The following is a 21477-nucleotide window of genomic DNA, read 5'->3' on the forward strand; positions in this document are numbered from 1 at the left end:
TCTGGGCGTCATTCCCCTGTAAAAAATGCCTTCTAAAGCTAGGTGCAAAAGGTACCTGTAAAGATAACAGGTTTATACTTTCATAAACCATGTCTACCCCGTCGCTCTCTCTATCCTTCCAGTGAGTTTTCAGGGGAATGCAAAGCAAGCAAAATCTCAGAAGACGACACTTCAGTTATTTGCATGCTGGGCTTCTTAGGAGATTTGGGTCGCTTTGCATTCCCCAGAACTCACAGGAAGAAGCGAGATGTCATCCTCACCCCGACGATGCAGGAGAAAAACAGGGGTAAGGCAAGTATAAAATACACATTTTTTTTCTTTACAGATACATTTTTCAAATATTTTTTACAAGGGGAGAAGGCCTGCACATTATACGTGGACCTTTAAATGCAAGGCTCCCTTAAACCATGTTCTACTTAAAGCCTAATTGCACTTTGCTAACAAAGAGTCCAGGCACACTGAGGGTACAGTGCAAAAGGTAAACAAACAGTACATTTTTTTTAAAATGCCCCCTCCAGCGGCAGTTCAAAACCTCAGCCCAGCATATGTGGCAGAGAGGCCCCCACCCCCGGGAGAACAAAATGGCTCCCCGGGAGGGATTCCCCCATCAACAATGACCCGTAGATGCAGGAAAGAAAATCGCTCCATCTATGTCTGACTTAAAGCGGTACTCCACCCAAAAGGGGAAGCGCCGCTTGTTTGCTACCTGCACCCTTTTCGCCGCCACATTTGGTACCTTTCTTGTTTCTGGGCAAGTTGTTGGAATTGGCACTGGAGCAGACTTGTATAAAGTACTCAAAATTTCTACTTGAGTAAAAGTACAAGTGCTCGATCAAAAAGTGACTTGAGTAGAAGTGGAAGTGCTCACAGAAAAAGTTACTTAAGTAGAAGTACTAAAGTATTCAACATTTTTTTTACTTAAGTATTGCAAGTAGTTTTTTCAAAAAATTTGCTACTTAAGTACTAAAAGTAAAAAGTACCAGTAGTTTTGAAAAAAAATTTCTACTCAAGTACTGAAAGTAGAAGTACAAGTACTGTGTTATGTAGTTATTAAAGAAAGAAGTCAAAAGTTTGAACATCATATTGTTTTTTATTATTTCAAATGAATTATTCAAATGATTAACCTGTGTTTGTTAGTAGTTTCTTGATGCACTTTAAGCGCTGTAGCACCATTTATTTGTTTGTTTCATATTTTCTTTTTATTGGAAAGATTTGGTATAGCAGCTTTTATTATACACAGCCTTTATTTTCGTATGCGCTGATTTACAACTGACATTATACACATTTTTTTGAGCTTTATGCAACCTGCCATCTACTGTTCTGGCAGTGGTCATTTTTTTTAAAAGTAACGAGTAACTATGCAGCACAAAAAAAAATACTTGAGTAGAAGTATCGAAATCATCGAAAAAATGTAGTGAAGTAAAAGTAGAAGTAGGAGAAAAAAATTCTACTCTAGGAAAGTACAGATACCGCATTTCTGTACTTAAGTACAGTACTTAAGTAGTTCTACTTCGTTACTATACATCTCTGCACTGGAGCGACTCAGTAGTGTGCTGGAGGGGCAGGATGACATCCTCTGCCTGACTGATCCTGGCTTCAGCGTCCGTGACCCGGTCCCTAAGCTTGGACATATCTTGTCTAACTAGTGAGACATCCACCTTCACCTCCTCTATCTTGGCCGTTAGTGTGGCCTGACAAGTGGATATAGCATCCAATACCTTAGTTAGGTCCTGAGCAGTTGCTGGTACAGGAGGCTCGGCGCCATCTTGCACAGCAGGGCCCGGGTCCTGCCAGCGGAACTTGTCCAGGGATCACCGCAATTGTGCTGTGTTCTACACAATTTCCAACCCCCCCCCCCCCCCTCGCACCTCCTGGGAGACATACAGTTCCCAGAAGACAGCGGGACCATTCATAAAGCATAGCGCAACTCGCACATTCGCAGTAGGAACCAGGCTGATGCGCGAGGCTTCAATTCCTGTTTCCCTTAGTGAAGATGCTGTCGCTTGCACCCGGAGCCAATTAACGGATCAGCTTGGGGTGCCAACGTTACGGGCTCCCTGGACAGGTAAGTGTCCTTATAGTAAAAGTCAGCAGCTACAGTATTTGTAGCTGCTGACTTAATTTTTTTTTCCCAGGCTAGAACTCCTCTTTAAGAGCTGTGTTCATCTGAAACAAAGGCAAATTTGGTCACAGAAGACCTACAAGTACCAGATAACTGGACCGCGAACATAGTCAATGCCAGCGTCCAACAGTCATCTCAGCATGAAAACACTATTGGCCCCTTCTCACCTCTGTCCTGGGTAACCCTCCGAATACTTGTTGTTCATGCAGGAGCCAAGAGCCTGCAAGACTGCACAGCTGGCAAAATTCTCAGAGGCGATCAGTTCCAGGCCATAGCGCTGTCTGTGCTTCTCCTTACGGATAATTTTGTACACCTTGAAACAAAACCAGAGACAGGTTTTTAATGAAATATTACCGATTGCTTGCATGCTGTGCAGTTTAGGAAGCACCTGCTTGGTGCATGGAGTTCAGATGCTTTCATCCCTCGACTTTTAGTTCAGGAGAACCCCTGTGAGCAGTTGGCTGCGTGGTGTAGCACTGGGGTTTGGAGATTAATTTCTTTATAAAAAATATCATCTATGGATCTTTTATGCTCTCTCCTGTATTTATTGGTTCCCTACCAAGAACCAAAACATACTGGCAGGTAAAATAAGCCTCTGCTTAGGCCATCTGTGCGCAGGTGTGTGACTGCAGGACATCAGACAGAGTGCATGGTTCAATGTTCCTTGTAAAGAACAATTTAGAAAGTACATAAACTGATGTTTTATAAGATTTTCCTCTTACATACCTGCACAAAGTTTTCAAACCCCCTTCATGACCAGACAGAATGCTGCTCTTATAGCTCTCATGCTGTGTGCCCATGATTCTGACAGGTTCACCTAAAAAGAAAACTCAGCCCCCAAAAAGCCTACAAGAGGCACACTAGAGTTCTGAATGGATATTTCACCTACATTACACCAGCTTTACAATCTCAGCCTTTGCTCGCTGGGTGCTCCTGTGATAACCCCAGCTCATGTAGGTGAAAAGGCATGCTGAGAGTACAGAAATGTGATGAGAAGGGTTTTCTTTGTTCCAGAATACATTACTAGACAGGCATACATACTATACATTACCATTTAAGCCCTTGTTTAAATATGCACAAGTTTGCTGTGCCTTCTGAAAAGGAATCTGCTTTAAGATTATTTTTAAGGAGGCGATATGATGCCCTTATCACCCCTTTTAACCCCGTAAATGCAACACCAAAGCCCCACAACCGTGTGCATGGCATTGTGGGGCGTTTGCTGCGCTTCCTCGTTTGCTTGAATGGGTCACAGTCGGTGGCAATACTGTCCTCTGAACACTACAGGAGGGGCCGTTTTTGCCACAGGTGCAAAGCTTTGCATCCAGCAGGGAGATGCCTGTGGAGATTACTCACTTAGGGAGCTGAATTTATCCAGCAATTTGGTTGTTCTGCTGTGGAGGTGCCCCAGCAGTCCGGTCACCCTCGCTCACAACTGTATATTTCATGCTTTCCTAAAAAGATTCTTCCCGGTCCATTCTGATGTTCTCACTACGTGCGGAATAGTGATACCTTCTGGGATTGATTTAAGTGTTTTTTCTGGTCCTGATTTGCTCTCCCTATGACCTACTAGTACTGACGGAGATGGCTCCTTTCCTGTATGAATCGCAGTGACTCCTTGCAATGCCTAATTAGTAAATCTTTTTTAGAACACATTTTAACCGTACATTTACATACCCCACTGCAAGTCTAAACACGTGCTTATATAAAACCCCCCCCATAGCTACTAGCCTGTAGGAAAGTCCTAATGTGAATATGTGCTTTGCCCATGAAGACTCAGCACTGTCACATGAGAGCTAGGGAGTCTTCTCCTGTCCTGTGTATTTTTTTTTTATTCAGATGCTGGAGCAACTGGGATGAAAAGCCCAACTCAAAATGTATAATTTTTTTAAATCCACCTTTGCAGTGGGGCCCCCCTTCACTATAAGGGTTAAATACTCGTTATTTCTACAGGATTGCAGGACAGGCTGTATCACCTACCCAGCTCCCCGCTCCAGCACCCTCCTCCTCCAAATTACCACTGGTCTGCGGGTAAGGCCTCGGCGTCATCACGTACAATACAAGGCTAATGTGTGGCCAGAGACAGACGCAGCTCATGGAGAGTTTGCAGGGGGGGGGGGATCAGGCGCAGCACTGAAGGGAGCCGGCTGGGGCGAGTAATGTATTTTCCCCCTAACCTTCTGCCCCTAGGAATGTAGAAAGTTCCCAGTTATAGGAAACCCAGGATGTGGACAAAGAGCAAGAGATTCCCCCTGAGGTTGGGACTATGTAGGCAACCACACTTCCAAAAGTATAAAAATAGATTAATTACATTTAAAAGGAAGATCGATGGATCATAATATACACATGATTACAAGCAAGCAAATGTTGTACAAAACTTACATAAAGATGAATAGGTATGGAACCTAAAATCATAATACGGTGTGGATCACCAAAAGTGTACAAGCATGTGGAAATCCTCCAGATCTGACGCGTTTCAGGTAGGGGTACCTTTCTTCAGGGGTATATCAATGGATTGATTTGATTTCCAAATGGATGTAAGAGGGGGCAAGAGAGTCGCAAACAGTTAAAATCACAGAGGGCAGGTGAAGGTCTACTGTGGGCGATAATGTTCACAGATAGAAGTTGCCTGTGAGGAAGCGGGAAAAAGCCGCAGTCTCTGCTGGCCTCACAAACAAGTCCTGCCCCAATACCTGCAGATATCTTTAAAAGGTTCTGACCCAAATACACAACAGGTCTCTACACACTGTGTTGATACTACGATACCATTCTCCATTGACCTGCTTGAATTCATTATTCTACGCAAGTTAAAGGACGTACATGCAGACCATATCTTCTGAGGGACAACGCACTGGCCTAGTTACTTGAGATCCTGGCTAGACCTCCAGGGGAGACTGCAGCTTTTGCCCGCCTCCTTGCAGGCAACTTCTGTCCGTTAACATTATCACCACAGTAAACCTTCACCTGCCCTCTGTGATTTTAACTGTTTGCAACTCTCTTGCCGCCTCTTACATCCATTTGGAAATCAAATCACTCCATCGATATACCCCTGAAGAAAGGTAACCTTCCCTACAACGCGCCGGGTCTGGAGGATTTCCACATGCTTGTACTCTTTTGGTGATCCACACCGTATACCGGTTACCATCATTTGTGGTTTTATTTTGATTTTAGGTTCCATACCTTTTCATCTTTATGTATGTTTTGTACAACATTTGCTTGTTTGTAATCATTAGTATATTATGATCCATCCATCTTCCTTTTAAATGTAATTAATAAATCTATAATATTTTTATACTTTTGGAAATGTGGTTGCCTACATAGTCCCAACCCCAGGGGGAATCTCTTGCTCTTTGTTCTGCCCCTAGGAAAAAATGTCCCTTGCAATTAACTCTTGATGTGCAGGGGGGGGGGGGGGCCCATTGCAAGGGTGGATTTTTTCATCTTCATGGGTGTTGGGCATTTAAAAGAACCCATCGCTTTTTCCTGCATGAAAAAACACACTTACCTTTGAGAACAGAAATACAAAACACTGATGGCATGTTTATTTAGGGTAGAAGTTCTGGGGCCATAATCCTTATCCTTGCACAACCTTGTGAGATCAAGTAGGCAGGACGAGTGTTCAAACTTTCACATTTCACCGGCTGCATGCTTGATTCAGGTTAGTGACTCACTAAGTAGTACAGCCACAATAAGAATGACAGCTCAACAGCATGCACACTTAAACCAAATCAGCAATGGCAGATCTCATAGTTCTGCCACAACATGTTCAATTTAAGTACAGAAGAATAAGCATGCATCTCCCGCCTCCACCATCCATCTGTAATGTGCCTTGCAGTGCATTGGGAGACAATTGACATAATTTTTTCCTTTCCATAAACTATTTTTATTCACACGTAAAGGGCCTCTGAACTTGCTAGCAAATTTGACCACTCCAGAAAGAGTGGTTCCTAGAACAGCCCCCCTCCTCGTCTGGGAATGTCTAATTACTATCCTTGCTGGCCCAGCTCCTCTGCCTTACTCCCTACATTTATGTATCTGCCAAGGGATGAGCAAAGGAAAATACTATGGAACATCACTTGAGGGACAGTTCTGAGCCTGCTGGAGCTGCTGACAACACATTCAAGACAGTGGCAATCAGCAGCAGTCTTAACCCATTACAAACACCATTTGTTTAATTTCGTTCAACCCAACGGGCGGAAAAAAAAAAAAAACTAAAGCAGCTCAGGAGGAGATCCTGTACTAACAATCTGATGTTAGTACAGTGATCTCTCTGCCGAGCTTTTGTTCTGACAGGGGGATGGGATGCGATGCCCCCCGCCAGAACACACTGCTCAGCACTCGCAGCCATTAGCTGAGAGCAGTGATTGGATGTCGATACCTGATTCAGTCATGCCCTTCGACAGAAGCTGGACGTTCAACCGGCTTCTGTCGGACCAGTTGCCGTACACACGACCGAATGTCGGCCAGGTTCTATTGAACCAGCCGATACCACCCGATATTCAGCCCATGTGTACGGGGCTTTAGGATGTCTACACAAGATTTTTACACAAGAAGATTTTTCTTGCTCTGGTACAGTCTCTATAAAAAAGGAGGGTTGGAAGTAGATGAATGGGTGCAACGTTCAAACATTTGTTCAAGTTCATTTAGCAGATAGGTAGATATTGGAAAAGCTGTTGGGGAAAAAAAAAAAAAAAAAAAAAAAAGGAAATTTTCAGAACTGCTGAAAAAGACTGCACAGCAAAAGTCACATGCAAACACAGAGGATGGCCTGACCTAAAAGTACATCCATCAGGAAAGGTTCAAGCTTCCTGATCCTATGTTCTGCTTATGTTATGTTTATCTATTTCTGCTTGTGCAAGGATTTATATTTTTACCAGTGTCAGCAAATTTTACGCAAAAGCTATGAAAACATTTTTATTTTTCTTACCTTATTTTACAGTGTATTCCCCTTAGAAGGAGCAAAATTCCACTTTGGTTGGGTGTATCTAAGTATGAGCTTCCACCACCACTTATGCCCCGTACACACGTGCAGATTGTCGGCCGAAAAGATTCGGCCGCCGAACGATCGGCCGATTGTAGGCTTGTTAGTATGATGCTTCCGACAGCCGACAGCGCACTTTCGGCCGAAAAGAATCTGTCGTGCAAGCATTAAAATTTTTGTATGCCGACACCAGAGCGGCCGATTGTTCGCCAGTCAATACAGAATTCGGCCGACAGACAGCAGATTTGCAAGACTGGGCATGCTCAGAAAAGAAAAAAAACACACGGAAAGTTAACCATCACTTCTGCAGTCGGCGGACAAAATTTGTGTGCAGTCTTTTGCACTTTTCAGCGGACACGACAGCCCGGGGACAAAAGACAGCCGATCGGTCGGCCGACGATCTCCACGTGTGTACGGGGCATTAGTGCCCAGAACAGATATAGTCTGGCTTTGGTTCAAAATGTGTGTGTGTTGTGCAGTGGGTGGAAATGGGGGACTTAAGAGGAACTTCCATTTTTTTTTTTTTTTTTTTTAAATCAAAAAAATAGTCAGCATCTACAAATACTGTAGCTGTTAAATTGTAAAAATGTAGTTACTTACCAATGCCTGGAATCCAGCGTTGTCTGCCCACAGCCAATACTTTTTACCGCTGTGGGTCCCAGGCACAGCCTTCTTGGATATGGGAGCCTGCTGTGACTTCCTGGGAAATAACGACCGGCTCCATATTTTAGTATTACAAGTACTTATATAGCATTGAGAGTTTACAAAGAGCTTTATACAATAGATCTAAAAAGTCTTCACACCCCTGGTAAAATATGTCAGGTTTCTGTGATGTAAAAAAATGAGACAAAGATAAATAAATAATTTCAGGACTTTTTCCACCTTTGATGTGACCTATAAACTGTACAATTTAATTGAAAAGAAAAAACGGAAATCTTTTTTTTTTTTGGGGGGGGGGGGGGGGGGAGTAAAAATAAACTAAAACAATGTGGTTGCATAAGTGTGAACACCCTCTTATAGCTGGGGATGTAGCTGTGTTCAGAAATAAGCAATCACATTCAAATTCATGTTAAATAGGACACACCTGCCATCATTTAAAGTGCCTCTGATTAACCCCAAATAAAGCTCAGCTGTTCTAGTAGGTCTTTCCTGACATTTTCTTAAACCCTGTACACACGAGTCGAAATTCGGCCAGGAATTTTCATCCAACAACCGATCTGCCGATTTTCGGCTTGTGCTTCCGACAACCGACTGACTTTTCGGCCGAAAAAATCCTGGTGTGCAGACTATAAAATTTTTGTCGACCATCAAAACACGTCCGATTTTCGTCTCATTAGTACAGATTTCGATGGGGAAAAATCTTATGAGCAAGACTAGGCATGCTCAGAGATGTAAGAGATCACATACAAAGCAATCCAACACATGACATCACTTCTGAAGTAGAATTCTGTCGTACGGGAAAATTCGTATGCAGTCTAGAGCACATTCCAACCAACAGACACCACAAAAGACGGACGACCGGTCGGCGGAAATTCGCTGCGTGTGTACGAGGCTTTAGTCACATCCTACAATAAAGCTATGGTCTGCAGAGAGCTTCCAAAGCATCAGAGGGATCTCATTGTTAAAAGATATCAGTTAGGAGAAGGGTACAAAAAGAATTTCCAAGGCATTAGATATACCATGGAACACAGTGAAGACAGTCATTATCAATTGGAGAAAATATGGCACATGAGTGACATTACCAAGAACTGGACGTCCCTCCAAAATTGATGAAAATACGAGAAGAAAACTGGTCAGGGTGGCTACCAAAGGCCTAGAGCAACATTAAAGGAGCTGCAGAAATATCTGGCAAGTACTGGCTGTGACAACAATCTCCCGTATTCTTCCTATGTCTGGGATATGGGGTGGAGTGGCAAGACAGAAGCCATTTCTTACCAAGAAAAACATCCAAGCCCAGCTAAATTTTTAGTCTAATGGCCCGTACACACGTGCAGATTATCTGAAGACTTTTGTCTTCAGATTTACCTTTTCTATGTAGTGCAAGGACCTGCCGGATTGCATACAAATTGAAAGTGTTTAGGTTTGACCTCATATTATATGGTTTTGGTAAGTCTGCAGACAAAAGTCTTCAGATAATCTGCACGTGTGTATGGGGCATTAATCTGAAGTCTCCCAAAAGCATGTGGGAAAATGCGTTATGGTCTGATGAAACCAAGGTTGAACTTTTTGGCCATAATTCCAAAAGATATGTTTGGTGCAAAAACCAGACTGCTCATCACCAAAAGAACACCATACCGACAGTGAAGCATGGTGGTGGCAGCTTCATGTTTTGGGGCGGTTTTTCTTCAGCTCGAACAAGGGCCTTAGTCAAGGTAGAGAGAGAATTATGAACAGTTCCAAATACCAGTCAATATTGGCACAAAACCCTCAGGCTTCTGCTAGAAAGCTGAACATGAAGAGGAACTTCATCTTTTAGCATGACAATGACCCAAAGCATACATCCAAATCAACAAAGGAATGGCTTCACCAGAAGAAGATTAAAGTTTTTGAAATGGCCCAGCCAGGGCCCAGACCTGAATCCGACTGAAAATCTGTTTGGTGATCTGAAGAGGGCTGTGCACAGGAGATGCCCTCACAATCTGACAGATTTGGAGTGTTTTTGCAAAGAAGAGTGGGCAAATATTGCCAAGTCAAAATGTGCCATGCTGATAGACTCATACCCAAAAAGACTGAGTGCTGTAATAAAATCAAAAGGTGCTTCAACAAAGTATTAGTTTAAGGGTGTGCACACTTATGCAACCATATTATTTTAGTTTTTTTATTTTAACTTTCCTCCACCTAAAATATTTCAGTTTGTTGTTCAACAGAGTTGTACAGTTTATAGGTCACATTTAAGGTTTTTACATCACAGAAACCTGACATTTTAACAGGGGTGTGTAGACTTTTTATATCCACTGTATACTGCATATTCACATCAGTCCCTGTCCTCAAGGAGCTTGCAATCTAAAAAGGTCTCCAACTCACATTTATATCTACACATACTAGGGCCAAGTTAGACAGGAAACAATTAACCTACCAGTATATCTTTGGAGCGTGGGAGGAAACCAGAGTATCCTGGGGAAACACACACACAGGCACAAGGAGAACAGGCAAACCCCAGGCAGGTAGTGCCATGGTTGGGATTCGAACAGACGACCCTAGTGGTGCCAGGCAGAAGTGCTAACCACTTAGCCAATGTGAGCACATTTACGAGATAGTACAGCCCTGTCAGACTGGTTCTGCGGCCTACTGGGACGTGCGACGTGTCCCAGGAGTCTGCTGGTGAGGGCCATGGGTAGGGGGGCGTGCCAAAACACTCCTCATTCCCACCTAGAATTGAAGGAGTGGAAGCAGGTACCTGTCAAAAAAGGTGCCAGTTCCCTGTAAAGAAAAAAAAAATTGACCGCATTAGTATTGGGGGACCCGGGGGGGGGGGGGGGGGGGGTACTGGCACTTCCACTTTTGAGTGAAGGTCTGCTTTTAGGAGGCAGTAAGGAAATAGGGTAAAATACCAAGAGTATGAGAGAAGGAAAACTGAAGCCAAGTTGAATAGAAAGGAAGAGGGAAGGGGTAAAAGAAACTGGTAGGTAGGTGGTGAGGAATGGTGAAGTAGGAAGGGGTTGGAGGGCAAGCCAAGCTAGGCGAGTTCCTGCCAAAAAGGCATCTGCCTTCACCTGACTAAGGGAAGCGAATGAGGTCTTTCTATGCCTGCGTTTTTTTTTCAGGGAGGAGATTAGATCTTCCATTTGTGGAGTTTTTCTACTTTTGTTAGAGATACCCTCTGCCAACGCAAGGGAATACAGGATTTATGCTGGCCATACACGTGAGAGCAGACAATCTTGCCATCATGTAATGACCGATAAATCGCTCAATGGACAAATTATTTTGTTTTTTGTTCATTTTTTTTTTACATATACCTAGTGCAAACCGTTTGGACAAGAAACACATTAACCTTTCTATTTATCGCTTGTTCGGCAGAAAATTTCCAAACTTGACCTTCATTTTTTTGGCTCAAAAAACGTCACAACCGATTACCCATTTGCGGCCATTAACTGCCCAAAAAACAAACGAATTGTCCAAATGACCGAATTTCGGTCGATTTTTAACATAGTGCATGACCACCATAAGTTGCATGAAGGAGATGTTTAAGGACTGATTTTTTTTAAGATATGATGGATATATACTTATTTTGTAGAAGGAAAGATGGGTTTAGACCAGTTGTCAACTTTTGAGATAAAGGGGCCTTAAGTGCAGCCCCTGACATCACTAAGGGGCCGCACATAATGTTCAATATATGTAATGTTTGTGGACTGTCAAACTGCAGACCTAACAAAGGAAATGTGGACAGAGTGAGTAGGATACATGGTTGGCTGGGGATATGCTGCGGCAGACAATATGAATTTGGGAACATGTTATACGAGGCTAGTAGAAATCAATGTTATTACCCTAACTAATGTTACCAGTACAGACTACTGAGGTCTGAGGGCCGCACATCAAAGGGCCGCAGCTTGGGCACCAGGGGTGTTTCTCAACCTTTTTTCAGTCATGGCACCCTTTAAAATTATGGACAATCTTGAGGCACCCTCCAAAACTATGGACAGTCTTGAGGTGCCTCATTCTAAAATGTAAAACTAATAATGCAGCAACATTCACTGCATGTAGGACACCCAACTTTAGAGGAGATTTATTCTTCCAAAGCAAATACACTTTTGCAAACTGGTACTGACTAGTATTCCAATGTTTCTCTTGTTCTCATTTCGTTTTTCTACATCACTTAGCCAATTAGACACCAAAGCTGCTGGAGAGCGGCATGGGAGTATCAAACAGGGACGATATGCAGGCAACTGACATCCTCCTTATTAACGGATATTTTCATTGGTCGATAGGTTGGCAGCTAGAAGGATGTAATGGTGTAAAATGAAAACCTGTGGCTTTAACTAGAAGGCAGGCTTCATCCACCCACCAGCTTGAATACAATTTTGGGGCAATTATTAGACATTTTGCCAAGGAAACCCTGAAGAAACCTGAAGGCACCCTGATTGAAAAAGGTTGGTCTAGACTGCAGGGATCTTCAAACTATGGCCCTCCAGTTGTTCAGGAACTACAATTCCCATCATGCCTAGTCATGTCTGTGACTGTCAAGAGTTTTAAAAGGCCTCATGGGATGTGTAGTTCTGCAATAGCTGGAGAGCCAGAGTTTGAGGATCCCTGGTCTAGAAGAATAGTAGTCTTAATTGTGATGAAATTGAACTAGAAATCTGTCAATTTTCCAAAGAACGAGTAAATATGGAGAAGTGAACCCTGACCGTCAAAGTCTGGTCAACTTTTTATTTCAGGTCTTGTATCTCTCCGCACTTTGTCTTTTTGATAAAGGTGATACAGAATAGGAAATGAGGCGTTACCCCCCTTTCAAAAAAAAGAGAAAAATCATTTGTAAGGTGCTAGGCTAAGAAAATACATTTTCTACAAATCAATAAACACAACAATGCAAAACATTGATTTATCTTAATGTCATACTCTTAGAATGCCTTATACAATCACCCAATCATTTGTGCCAGATTTCCGTATGCCGACAGCAGGGCATAGTAAAGTGACTTGGCTCCGGTACTGTCCAGCCAGCTAATAGGTGGTGTGTTTTGACTGGTCAGCAAGGATCCAGCGGTGAAGGTCACCGCCTGCATTAGAAAACTATACCCGCTTGTCTGGAGTTCAACTTTAAGCCAATATCAGTGCCAAACTGAATACAATTTTTAGTATACAACATTGTGAAAATGCTTTGTTCACCACATTTAAAAAAAATCTCCAAAGCTCACCTCTGGATCATTAACCTCTAGAGGCTCCAGTACCATCTGGTTATGAGAAGCCCAAAGATCTGTGTGCCCGCCATTAATCACAGGGGTTTCGGCCATCTTCTCGTTTCACACCTGAAAACAAATGAAAAATATTGTATCTGTTCCATCCAAAACATCACTATCAAATATAAATTCACCCATATACACACTACGGTTTTGTAATTCAGGTAGCTGGGTTAGAGCTCATTATGGACCGGTTAAGAACTCTGGTCTAAATGGTAAGCTTTTCACAGAGAAAAATAAAGGAACTCATCAGTAAATAATCATACCAGCTTCTTTTCCATTTCCTGGCTGTGGAGATATAATAAGCCAATAATCAACTTTTAAACTCCCAAACCATTTGGGCCTCCAAGTTTTTGAATCAGCTAGTTGAAGGACCCAGAGAGCAGAGGCAACCTATATACAAAAACTTGGAAGAGGGACACGCTCACATAATTTCTCCATTCCTTAGCTGCACATAGAATGCACAGAGTAATCTTTAAAAATCAGACCCCCATGTGACCGCACTGGCACTGTTATACGGCAGGAAAAATAGCGAGTCACATGATTCCCCAATACTCAGAAGTACTACTCCACTAACGATTTATTTTTGATAGAAAGGTATTCAATTAGACTTTTTCTGTAAGGTTGAAGAGGTTTGGTAGCTTCTCCAAGTCATTTCTTCAGTTCTAATGAGCATCGGGAACACACCCCAACATTTATATCCCACACAGGTAGCACTGACACTTTGATCCAATCACCATGGATTGTGTAGATGTTGATTGTCAAGAAAAGGATGAGAGGTGAAAAGTTGTTGAGCCACCACGGCTGCCAAACAAAAAAAAGGCAAGTCATGGAAGACACCTACTCTCTACGTCCTGGCCACTAAGCACAGGATCACAAAAGACACTGCATGCAAACATTGAGGCAACTTTGCATGACAGTTTGCACTTACCTGAAAGTATGGCAGCCGTGGGTAGACAACTTCCTACAACCCACTTTGATGAAACGCTATTGGAGCCTTGAGATGTTGCTCCCAATTGACCTTCTGCACTTTAACCTCCCTGTTGGTCTGATTATGTCCAGATTTCTGTGCTAAAAGCGGTACATTGTTTTGCATGGAAATCTGTTTTATATTTAAAAACTCACCTTCCCCTGCGATCCCCCGCCATCCTCCCCCCCCACCGTCCTCCCAGCCGATGCTGACACCTGTCTTCCGGTTCCCTTCCCTGTGAGCGTTGTGACACAGGGGGGTGAAACCGGTGGCAATTTAAAAAATGTAAATAAACCAAATGAGATGATAAACGGATTACATTGTATCATGCCATTTCACAACAGGATTGCACCTGGTGACTGGAAAATTGAGAACGACCATGGCGTCCAAAAAGCGTTTTGCGCAAAAGCGCTTTTAGCTGTCGCTGTTTTCCAGTTCGTCTAAAAGCGCTTTTGCACAAAAAGAATGCTTTTTGGACACTATGGTCGTTCAAAATTTTCCAGGCACAAAGAACTGAAAAAGCACAGGCAGGGCACTGGAAAAGTAGCCAGCTGCAATCCTGTGGTGAAATGGCATGAAACAGTGTAATCCGTTAGGATCACAGCTTTGTATAATGTCATTTGTGTATTTACACTTTTGAATTTGCCGCCGGTTCCACCCCCTTGCGTCGCAATGCTCGCAAAGAGGGAACCGGAAGGCAAGTGCCGGCATCGGCCGTGCACAGAGCGGGGAGAGACTGCAAGGATGCCGGGGAGGATGGCGGGGGAGCGCAGGGAAGGTGAGTCACATTGTGGGGTAATCCTGAGTGTGGCTTGGGGTTACCGCTTTTGGTACTGAAAGTTAACCCCGAGCCACACTCAGGAATACCGCTAAGGAGGTTAATAAGTGCAATATGTGATGCTGTTTCAGGGATCTCCCCCAGCCCCATATTTAATTTTCCCCTCTCTTTCCTACATCTAGTTTCTGCTACTATTCTGAACCCGATTGCCCACCCAAGTGACCCAACAATCCCAAGCTATGGCTGGGACAATTGCCTCCCATCTTTCAAAGACTTTAGATTTTGTAGTTTTTGATTTTTGATATACATGTGGTACTTTGCTGAACCGTTTCTCCTGATACGCACATTGGGATCGGATCACACTGGATAAAAGGATAAATTCACCTAAGAAAAATTTTAAATGCACATCGTTTTGTAGGTAAAAAAAAAAAAAAAAAAAAAAAAAAAAAAAAAAGATTTGCATTTATTTATTTTTTTACTGGAAACCTGGAAAGCATTGCACCCACGATCAGCAGATTTCAGGTGACATGCAGGACTCCTGCAAACTTCTCAGTGTATCCGTCTGCTCATACCTCGTTCCGGCAGACATACACACTGACAGGAAGAATGAATGAACTACCAAAGCGCTTAACAGCACCATGGTAGTTTAAACTACAAGCCGCAAAGGCTGTCGGGAGTTGCGAATGAATGATGTGGCCGGACCCCCGCACTGCCTTGTCTTTTTCAAATAGTGACAGTGGGTGCCCAGAGAATATGCCGTACGCCGACACTGGGGGGGGGGGGGGGGGGGTGACTGCAGCTGCTGAAAAACGTCAATATGGGTGGAACATGTAACATGTTCCAAAAGTTGAACTTATCCTTTAAGCGATCTATTTCCTATTCTTTGTCTCTACCCTATGCATGATATTGCTCCCTGTGAGGAGCTGTTTGTTGTTTGAGCCTATTTGGTTTACTGTCTGAACTTTATCTACTCTATTCATCAATAAAATATTTGAACAAGAAAAGTTGTTGAGTCACCCTGTTCCAATTACATAATCCATGGAAAACAATCTAATACTTCCTTGCTCTATATTAAATAAAAATGGCTTGCTAGGGCTTTAAATGCATGACAATAGATTGAGCATGAAGGAACCCCAATGTATATTACATATTTAGGACTAATCGGCCCTTTAAGCCTATATAGGAGGATGGGCTTAAGTTTTCACCCTTAAAATCCTGTGCAAAGCTCCTACAGATCTGCTGACTGGAGGTCTTCCTGAGCCAAATTTAACATAGCTAATCATTGCTCTGAGATCATGCAACAGTCACAAGTTCTGCCTAATTATCTGCATCTTAATTTACTGAAACTGAAGGGGGGGCATACATTTCATTTTAGCAGGCAAAGCCAAATAATCCTTCTGCTTTCTTTAGGGCACTTTCACACGGATTTGACTTAACCACTTAAGCCCCAGAAGATTTTACCCCCTTCCTGACCAGGGGGTTTTTTGCGATTTTTTACTGCGTGACTTTAACGGACAATTGCGCGGTCGTGCGCCGCTGTACCTAAACGAATTTCACGTCCTTTTTTTCCCACAAACAGAGCTTTCTTTTGGTGGTATTTGATCACCTGTGCAATTTTTTGATCATGCGCTATAAACAAAAAAAGAGCGTAAATTTTGCAAAAATAGCAATATTTTTCACTTTTTTTTATATGAATATGAAATTCCCCCCCAAAAAAATTTAAAAGTCAAAATTTTTTTAACATTTTTGGCCAATTTGTTTTATGCTACATATGTTTGGTAAAAATCGCAAAAAGCGTATTTTGATTGGTTTGCGCAAAAGGTATCGCGTTTACTAACAAAGGGAAAGATTTTTGTCATTTTTGGTGTTTTTTTTTTTTAACGAGTAATGGCGGCGATCTGCGATTTTTTTTGTGGTACTGCAACATTGCGGCGGACAGATCGGACCCTTGACTGACATTTTTGACACTTTTGGGGTAAATATACTGTGCGCAGTCGGCAACCGGTTAAAAAACTCCAGTAAAACGCCTATGCGTTAATGGAGTGTTTTTGCTGCGCTTTTGCAGTGCGGTTTTTGAAGGACATTTGACTCAAACTGCACCATAAACACAGAGTCTGGGCGTTTCGGATGTGGTTCCCATTCATTCCACTAGGAAGGAGTGTTTTTGGAGCATTTTTTCTTTTTTTTTTACTCCCCAAACATGCTCCAAAAATGCTGCAAGCAGGATTTTTTACACTGCAACGGAAGCGCACCGCCCCACTGTATACACACTCAAAGATTTTAAAAAGGGAAACATTTTTCTTGAGCTTTACAGGTGCTTTTTTTAATGCAAAAAGCACTTGAAAAACTTCAGTGTGTGTGAAAGCAGCCTTCAGATGATGAAAGGACAAACAAAATGGAGGCCCAACAAGGATATATTCAGGTGTTGAGACACAGTTTGGTGTTGTTGGTGACATCGGACAACATAAGTCTAGGTTCACATTTATGTGATGCAAGAATGCACGCAAAGTTCCTGCAACACACAAAAAACATGCATCCTTATTGTAGAGGTATAGTAGTAGTACCATGAATTCTTAATAGCACCTCAACGCACTTTGCTAACCTGTGCACAAATTTACACATTAACCACTTGCCGACCACCCCACACAGATTTACTGCGGCAGGGTTGCGCATAATCACATAGATCTACGTGATTATGTGCATCGCAGTCTGCAGAGCCCCTCTTACATCAGATTCTGCAGAGCCCTCCTCATATCACAGTCCGCAGAGCCCTCCTTATATCACAGTCCGCAGAGCCCCCCTCCTTTGCATCTGGGTCCGCAGAATTTCACTGTCAATGGAGCTCTAATAGAAGGCATGCTCTGATGTAAGGGGGAATGTTATGGACTAGGGATCGACCGATTATCGGCAAAGCCGCTATATCGAGGGCCAATATGCACTTTCCCCAATATATCAGATTCGGCCCCGGAGGTTACTGATATTACCAATATTTTGGAAAGTGCTTGTACCAGAGTGATGCCTGCAGCTAGAGGCATCAACCCGGTACCGGCGTCCATAGCCGACGGTCGGCTGTCTTGTAATGACAAACGATGCAGCCGAGAAGCTCGGCTGTCATTACAAGGAGCGGGAGGGGACGCCCCCTCCTCCTGCCGCCTTCCGTGCAACCAGCCTGCACTCCCGCTGTGATTAGACACAGCGGGAACCGTTGGCCTTCCACAATCTTCAGATAAACTGACAGGAGAGCCTCCTACCTATGTAAACAAGGCTGGCGGCCCTCCTGTCAGACAGGCACGAGATTGTGTGTCTGAAACACCAATCTATGTGTGCCTGTCACAGAGCCCCCCCCCCCCCATCACAGTTAGTAAATACAATTTAGGAGCACACTTAACCCCTTGATCACCCCCAATATTAACCCCTTCCCTGCCAGTGTCATTTATACAGTAACAATGCATATTATTTAGCACTGATCACTGTATTGGTGTCACTGGTATCCGAAAAGTGTCACTTAGTGTCAGATTTGTCCGCCGCAATGTCGCAGTCCCTCTAAAAATCGCTTATTGCTGCCATTACTAATAAAAATTAAAATTAAAAGTGCAAAAATCTATCCCATAGTTTGTAAACGCTATAACTTTTGTGAAAACCAATATACGCTTTTTGGGATTTTTTTTTTTACCAAAAATATGTAGCAGAATACAAATTGACCTAAACTGATAAAAAAAAAAATGTATGTTTTATAGCAGAAAGTAAAAAAATATTGTTTTTTTTTAATCAAAATTGTCGCTCTTTTTTTGTTTATAGTGCAAAATCCACAAAAAAAGAAAAAAAAGGGGGGGTGATCAAATACCACCAGAAGAAAGCTCTATTTGTGGGAAGAAGAGAATATTATTTTTTTTATTTTGGATACAGCCTCGCACGATTGTTAGTTAAAGCAACGCAGTGCCGAATTGCAAAAAAATGGCCTGGTCATTAAGGGGGTAAAACCTTCTGGGGCTGAAGTGGTTAAAGCACGATAACAAAGTACTTCACCTTTTAGAACTGGCATGATAAAAAAAAAAAAAAGGGTCATATACTTATGTGCGATTTTTGCACGCTGGTGAAGTCTATGAAAACGAATGGGCTGCCCTAAACACGACATGCAAAAACACGCATGCACTGACTGCTTCAGTGTGAATGGGTTAAGGGTTAACAGAAGAGAAATACTGTAAGGCTACGTTTCCACTAGTGCAACGCCAAAGTCGTGCGATTTACAGTGCAACTTTGATGCAACTTTTTTGATCTGATTTGACACACTCTGACACAAAGTCGCATCAAAGTAGTGCAGGCACCTTTTCAAAGTTGCTGCAACTTTAATTCGCATAGATGGGAACGGGTGGCATTGAAATCAATGGGCTGTGACTTGTTATGCGACCTTATGTGCCCAAAGTCACACGACAAGTCGCACTAGTGGAAATGAAGCCTAAGTATCTTTTGGTAAGTCACACACTAACCTGCTAGATTGTGATCGCTACTATTTAATTTTAGTCATACACATTACGTTCTGATCGAACAATTCTTCAAACAATCAGACGATATGATCGAATCTAGGAATTGTCAAAAAGACCCATACTGATTTCTTTCAAAATTATTCTGATTGGTCTAAAAGGAAAATCCGAATGTAGTAAAGTAACTAGATTGATATGTTCACTAAGTGTTTGGCGCATTGAGCGATCATTTCCATCTACCAATCGATCGACAATCCAATCATATATAAAATTATTCCATATATGGCCACCATAATAGCACTGCTTAATTACGCATTAGCAAGACACGCAATTATTGAAATCTCTATACAAATGGATTGCACCACAAGGACTGTGCGACACCGACAACTGTAAAGCACCGCTCCAGGTTGGTCCACCCAAATTCTGCCCCTTAAAGCCTAACAGAAAAGGTGCTGGCCCAGGTCACCATTGTGGAAATGCCAAGCACAAACTGGATGGGCACATACTGTAAGGAAACTCCAAAAAAGCAAGTTAAAACATCACGGCACCTAACCTCCGGGAGACTGGTGATGCGTTTCACGTTAGGGAGAAACGCGTTAATCTCTCGGAGCTTAGGTGCTTTTATGTTTTAACTTGTGGATTACCTTACATCAGGGATCCTCAAACTATGGCCCTCCAGCTGTTGCGGAACTACACATCCCATGAGGCATTGTAAAACTCTGACATTCACTGACACAGGCATGATGGGAATTGTAGTTCCTGAACTGGAGGGCCATAGTTTGAAGACCCCTGCCTTATAATAAAGCTTTCTGGAGTTTCTGTACATCTGTTTGTGGCTGTCCAATTAATGCGTAAAGGACTAAGCGACAGCAAGATAGGGGACATCACTACATAACACTTACACCGCCCGCACCATTTCTATCTGACCAGCCTATTCTACGCAGACTGCATTCAGATTTACTCATCAGAGTCTAAATAATGAACAGACTGTATTTCCTCACTACCACCAACCACTACACTGACTGCTATGCTGAATGCAGGCCTCATGATAAAAGCCATCCTCCCCTACGGGGGTACAGATAGATAATGGGCTTGCTATGAGCATTTTCCTGTTGCAGATACTTAAAAAATCTTAAGACTGCCATAGAAACTTATGATATAGAGAGACAACAACCATATAGAAATAGTAGAATCTTGTGTTCTTTGCTGTATATTGGAACTTACTTGAACCTATATGCGAAGGGATGTCCTTCCCGGTGGACAATGACCTGCGAAAAAAAAAAGAAAAAAAGTCTGCTGTAAGCTGGTAGAGGTTTTCCAGTCCTGAATTTTGTGAAACGCCCAAATCACGAGAGAAGACACACGCTGCAGGCCAACTCAATTCAAGCGTACCGTTCATCCTGTCCTGAAGGGGTTAATCAGAGCTAAAAACAAGTTTTACATATTAACTTTTCAAGGGCGGCATAAACATGCTGGGCCAGGTAGCAAAGGTCGGCACGTCTGGCTAATGGCCATAAACAGGCAGATGTGTCCCACCGACAGCAATGAGACATCTGATGAACCCACCACAATCATACAATGGGAAGACTTTATTCCCCAATAAAATTTCCACCAATCACAAAGAGACACTATAAAAAAAGTCTGCAGCACTGGAAGCTCGAACCCGTCCAATCAGACGCCTTTCTAAGGTTGTTTGTGACTCTGACCTCTGTACAGACAGACAGACAGTATTCCCGGGGTGTGAGAAATCATAGTTCAGGCATAGGATGTCTTCTGTAACTGACAAGGAACTACAACTCCCAGCATGCTTCATTAATAAGGAATTTTAAAGCATAGTTCAACTTTACCAAAAGCCTACCCTTATATATCACCCCTCTAATACACCCCACCCTTATATATCACCCCCCAATACACCCCACCCCTCTAATACACACTAACCTTATACATCACCCCCCTAATACACCCTACCCTTATATATCCCCCCCAATACACCCCACCCTTATATATCACCCCCTAATACACACCACCCCTCTAATACACACTAACCTTATACATCACCCCCCTAATACACCCTACCCTTATATATCCCCCCCAATACACCCTACCCTTATATATCCCCCCCTAATACACCCCACCCCTCTAATACACACTAACCTTATACATCACCCCCCTAATACACCCTACCCTTATATATCCCCCCCTAATACACCCCACCCTTATATATCACCCCCTAATACACACCACCCTTATATAT

At 42.8% G+C, this 21477-nt stretch overlaps 1 protein-coding gene across 1 annotated transcript in view; it reads right to left on the minus strand.

Annotated features, from left to right (window-relative positions):
- The window catches only part of SHMT1 (serine hydroxymethyltransferase 1), a 54854-nt gene extending 34263 nt beyond the window's left edge, over positions 1-20591 (minus strand). The window contains exons 1-3 of the mRNA XM_082260617.1: positions 20448-20591; positions 12953-13063; positions 2290-2435 (exon numbers count right to left, since the gene is read on the minus strand). Of these exons, the coding sequence (XP_082116743.1) occupies positions 2290-2435; positions 12953-13048 (242 nt within the window). The 5' untranslated portion in view covers positions 13049-13063; positions 20448-20591. The remainder of the gene's footprint in view (positions 1-2289; positions 2436-12952; positions 13064-20447) is intronic.
- Between the last annotated feature and the right edge of the window lie 886 nt (positions 20592-21477).

The sequence above is a fragment of the Pelophylax lessonae genome (genome assembly GCF_965119305.1).
Source record: "Pelophylax lessonae genome assembly, chromosome: 6".
In the NCBI taxonomy this organism is placed as follows: domain Eukaryota; kingdom Metazoa; phylum Chordata; class Amphibia; order Anura; family Ranidae; genus Pelophylax; species Pelophylax lessonae.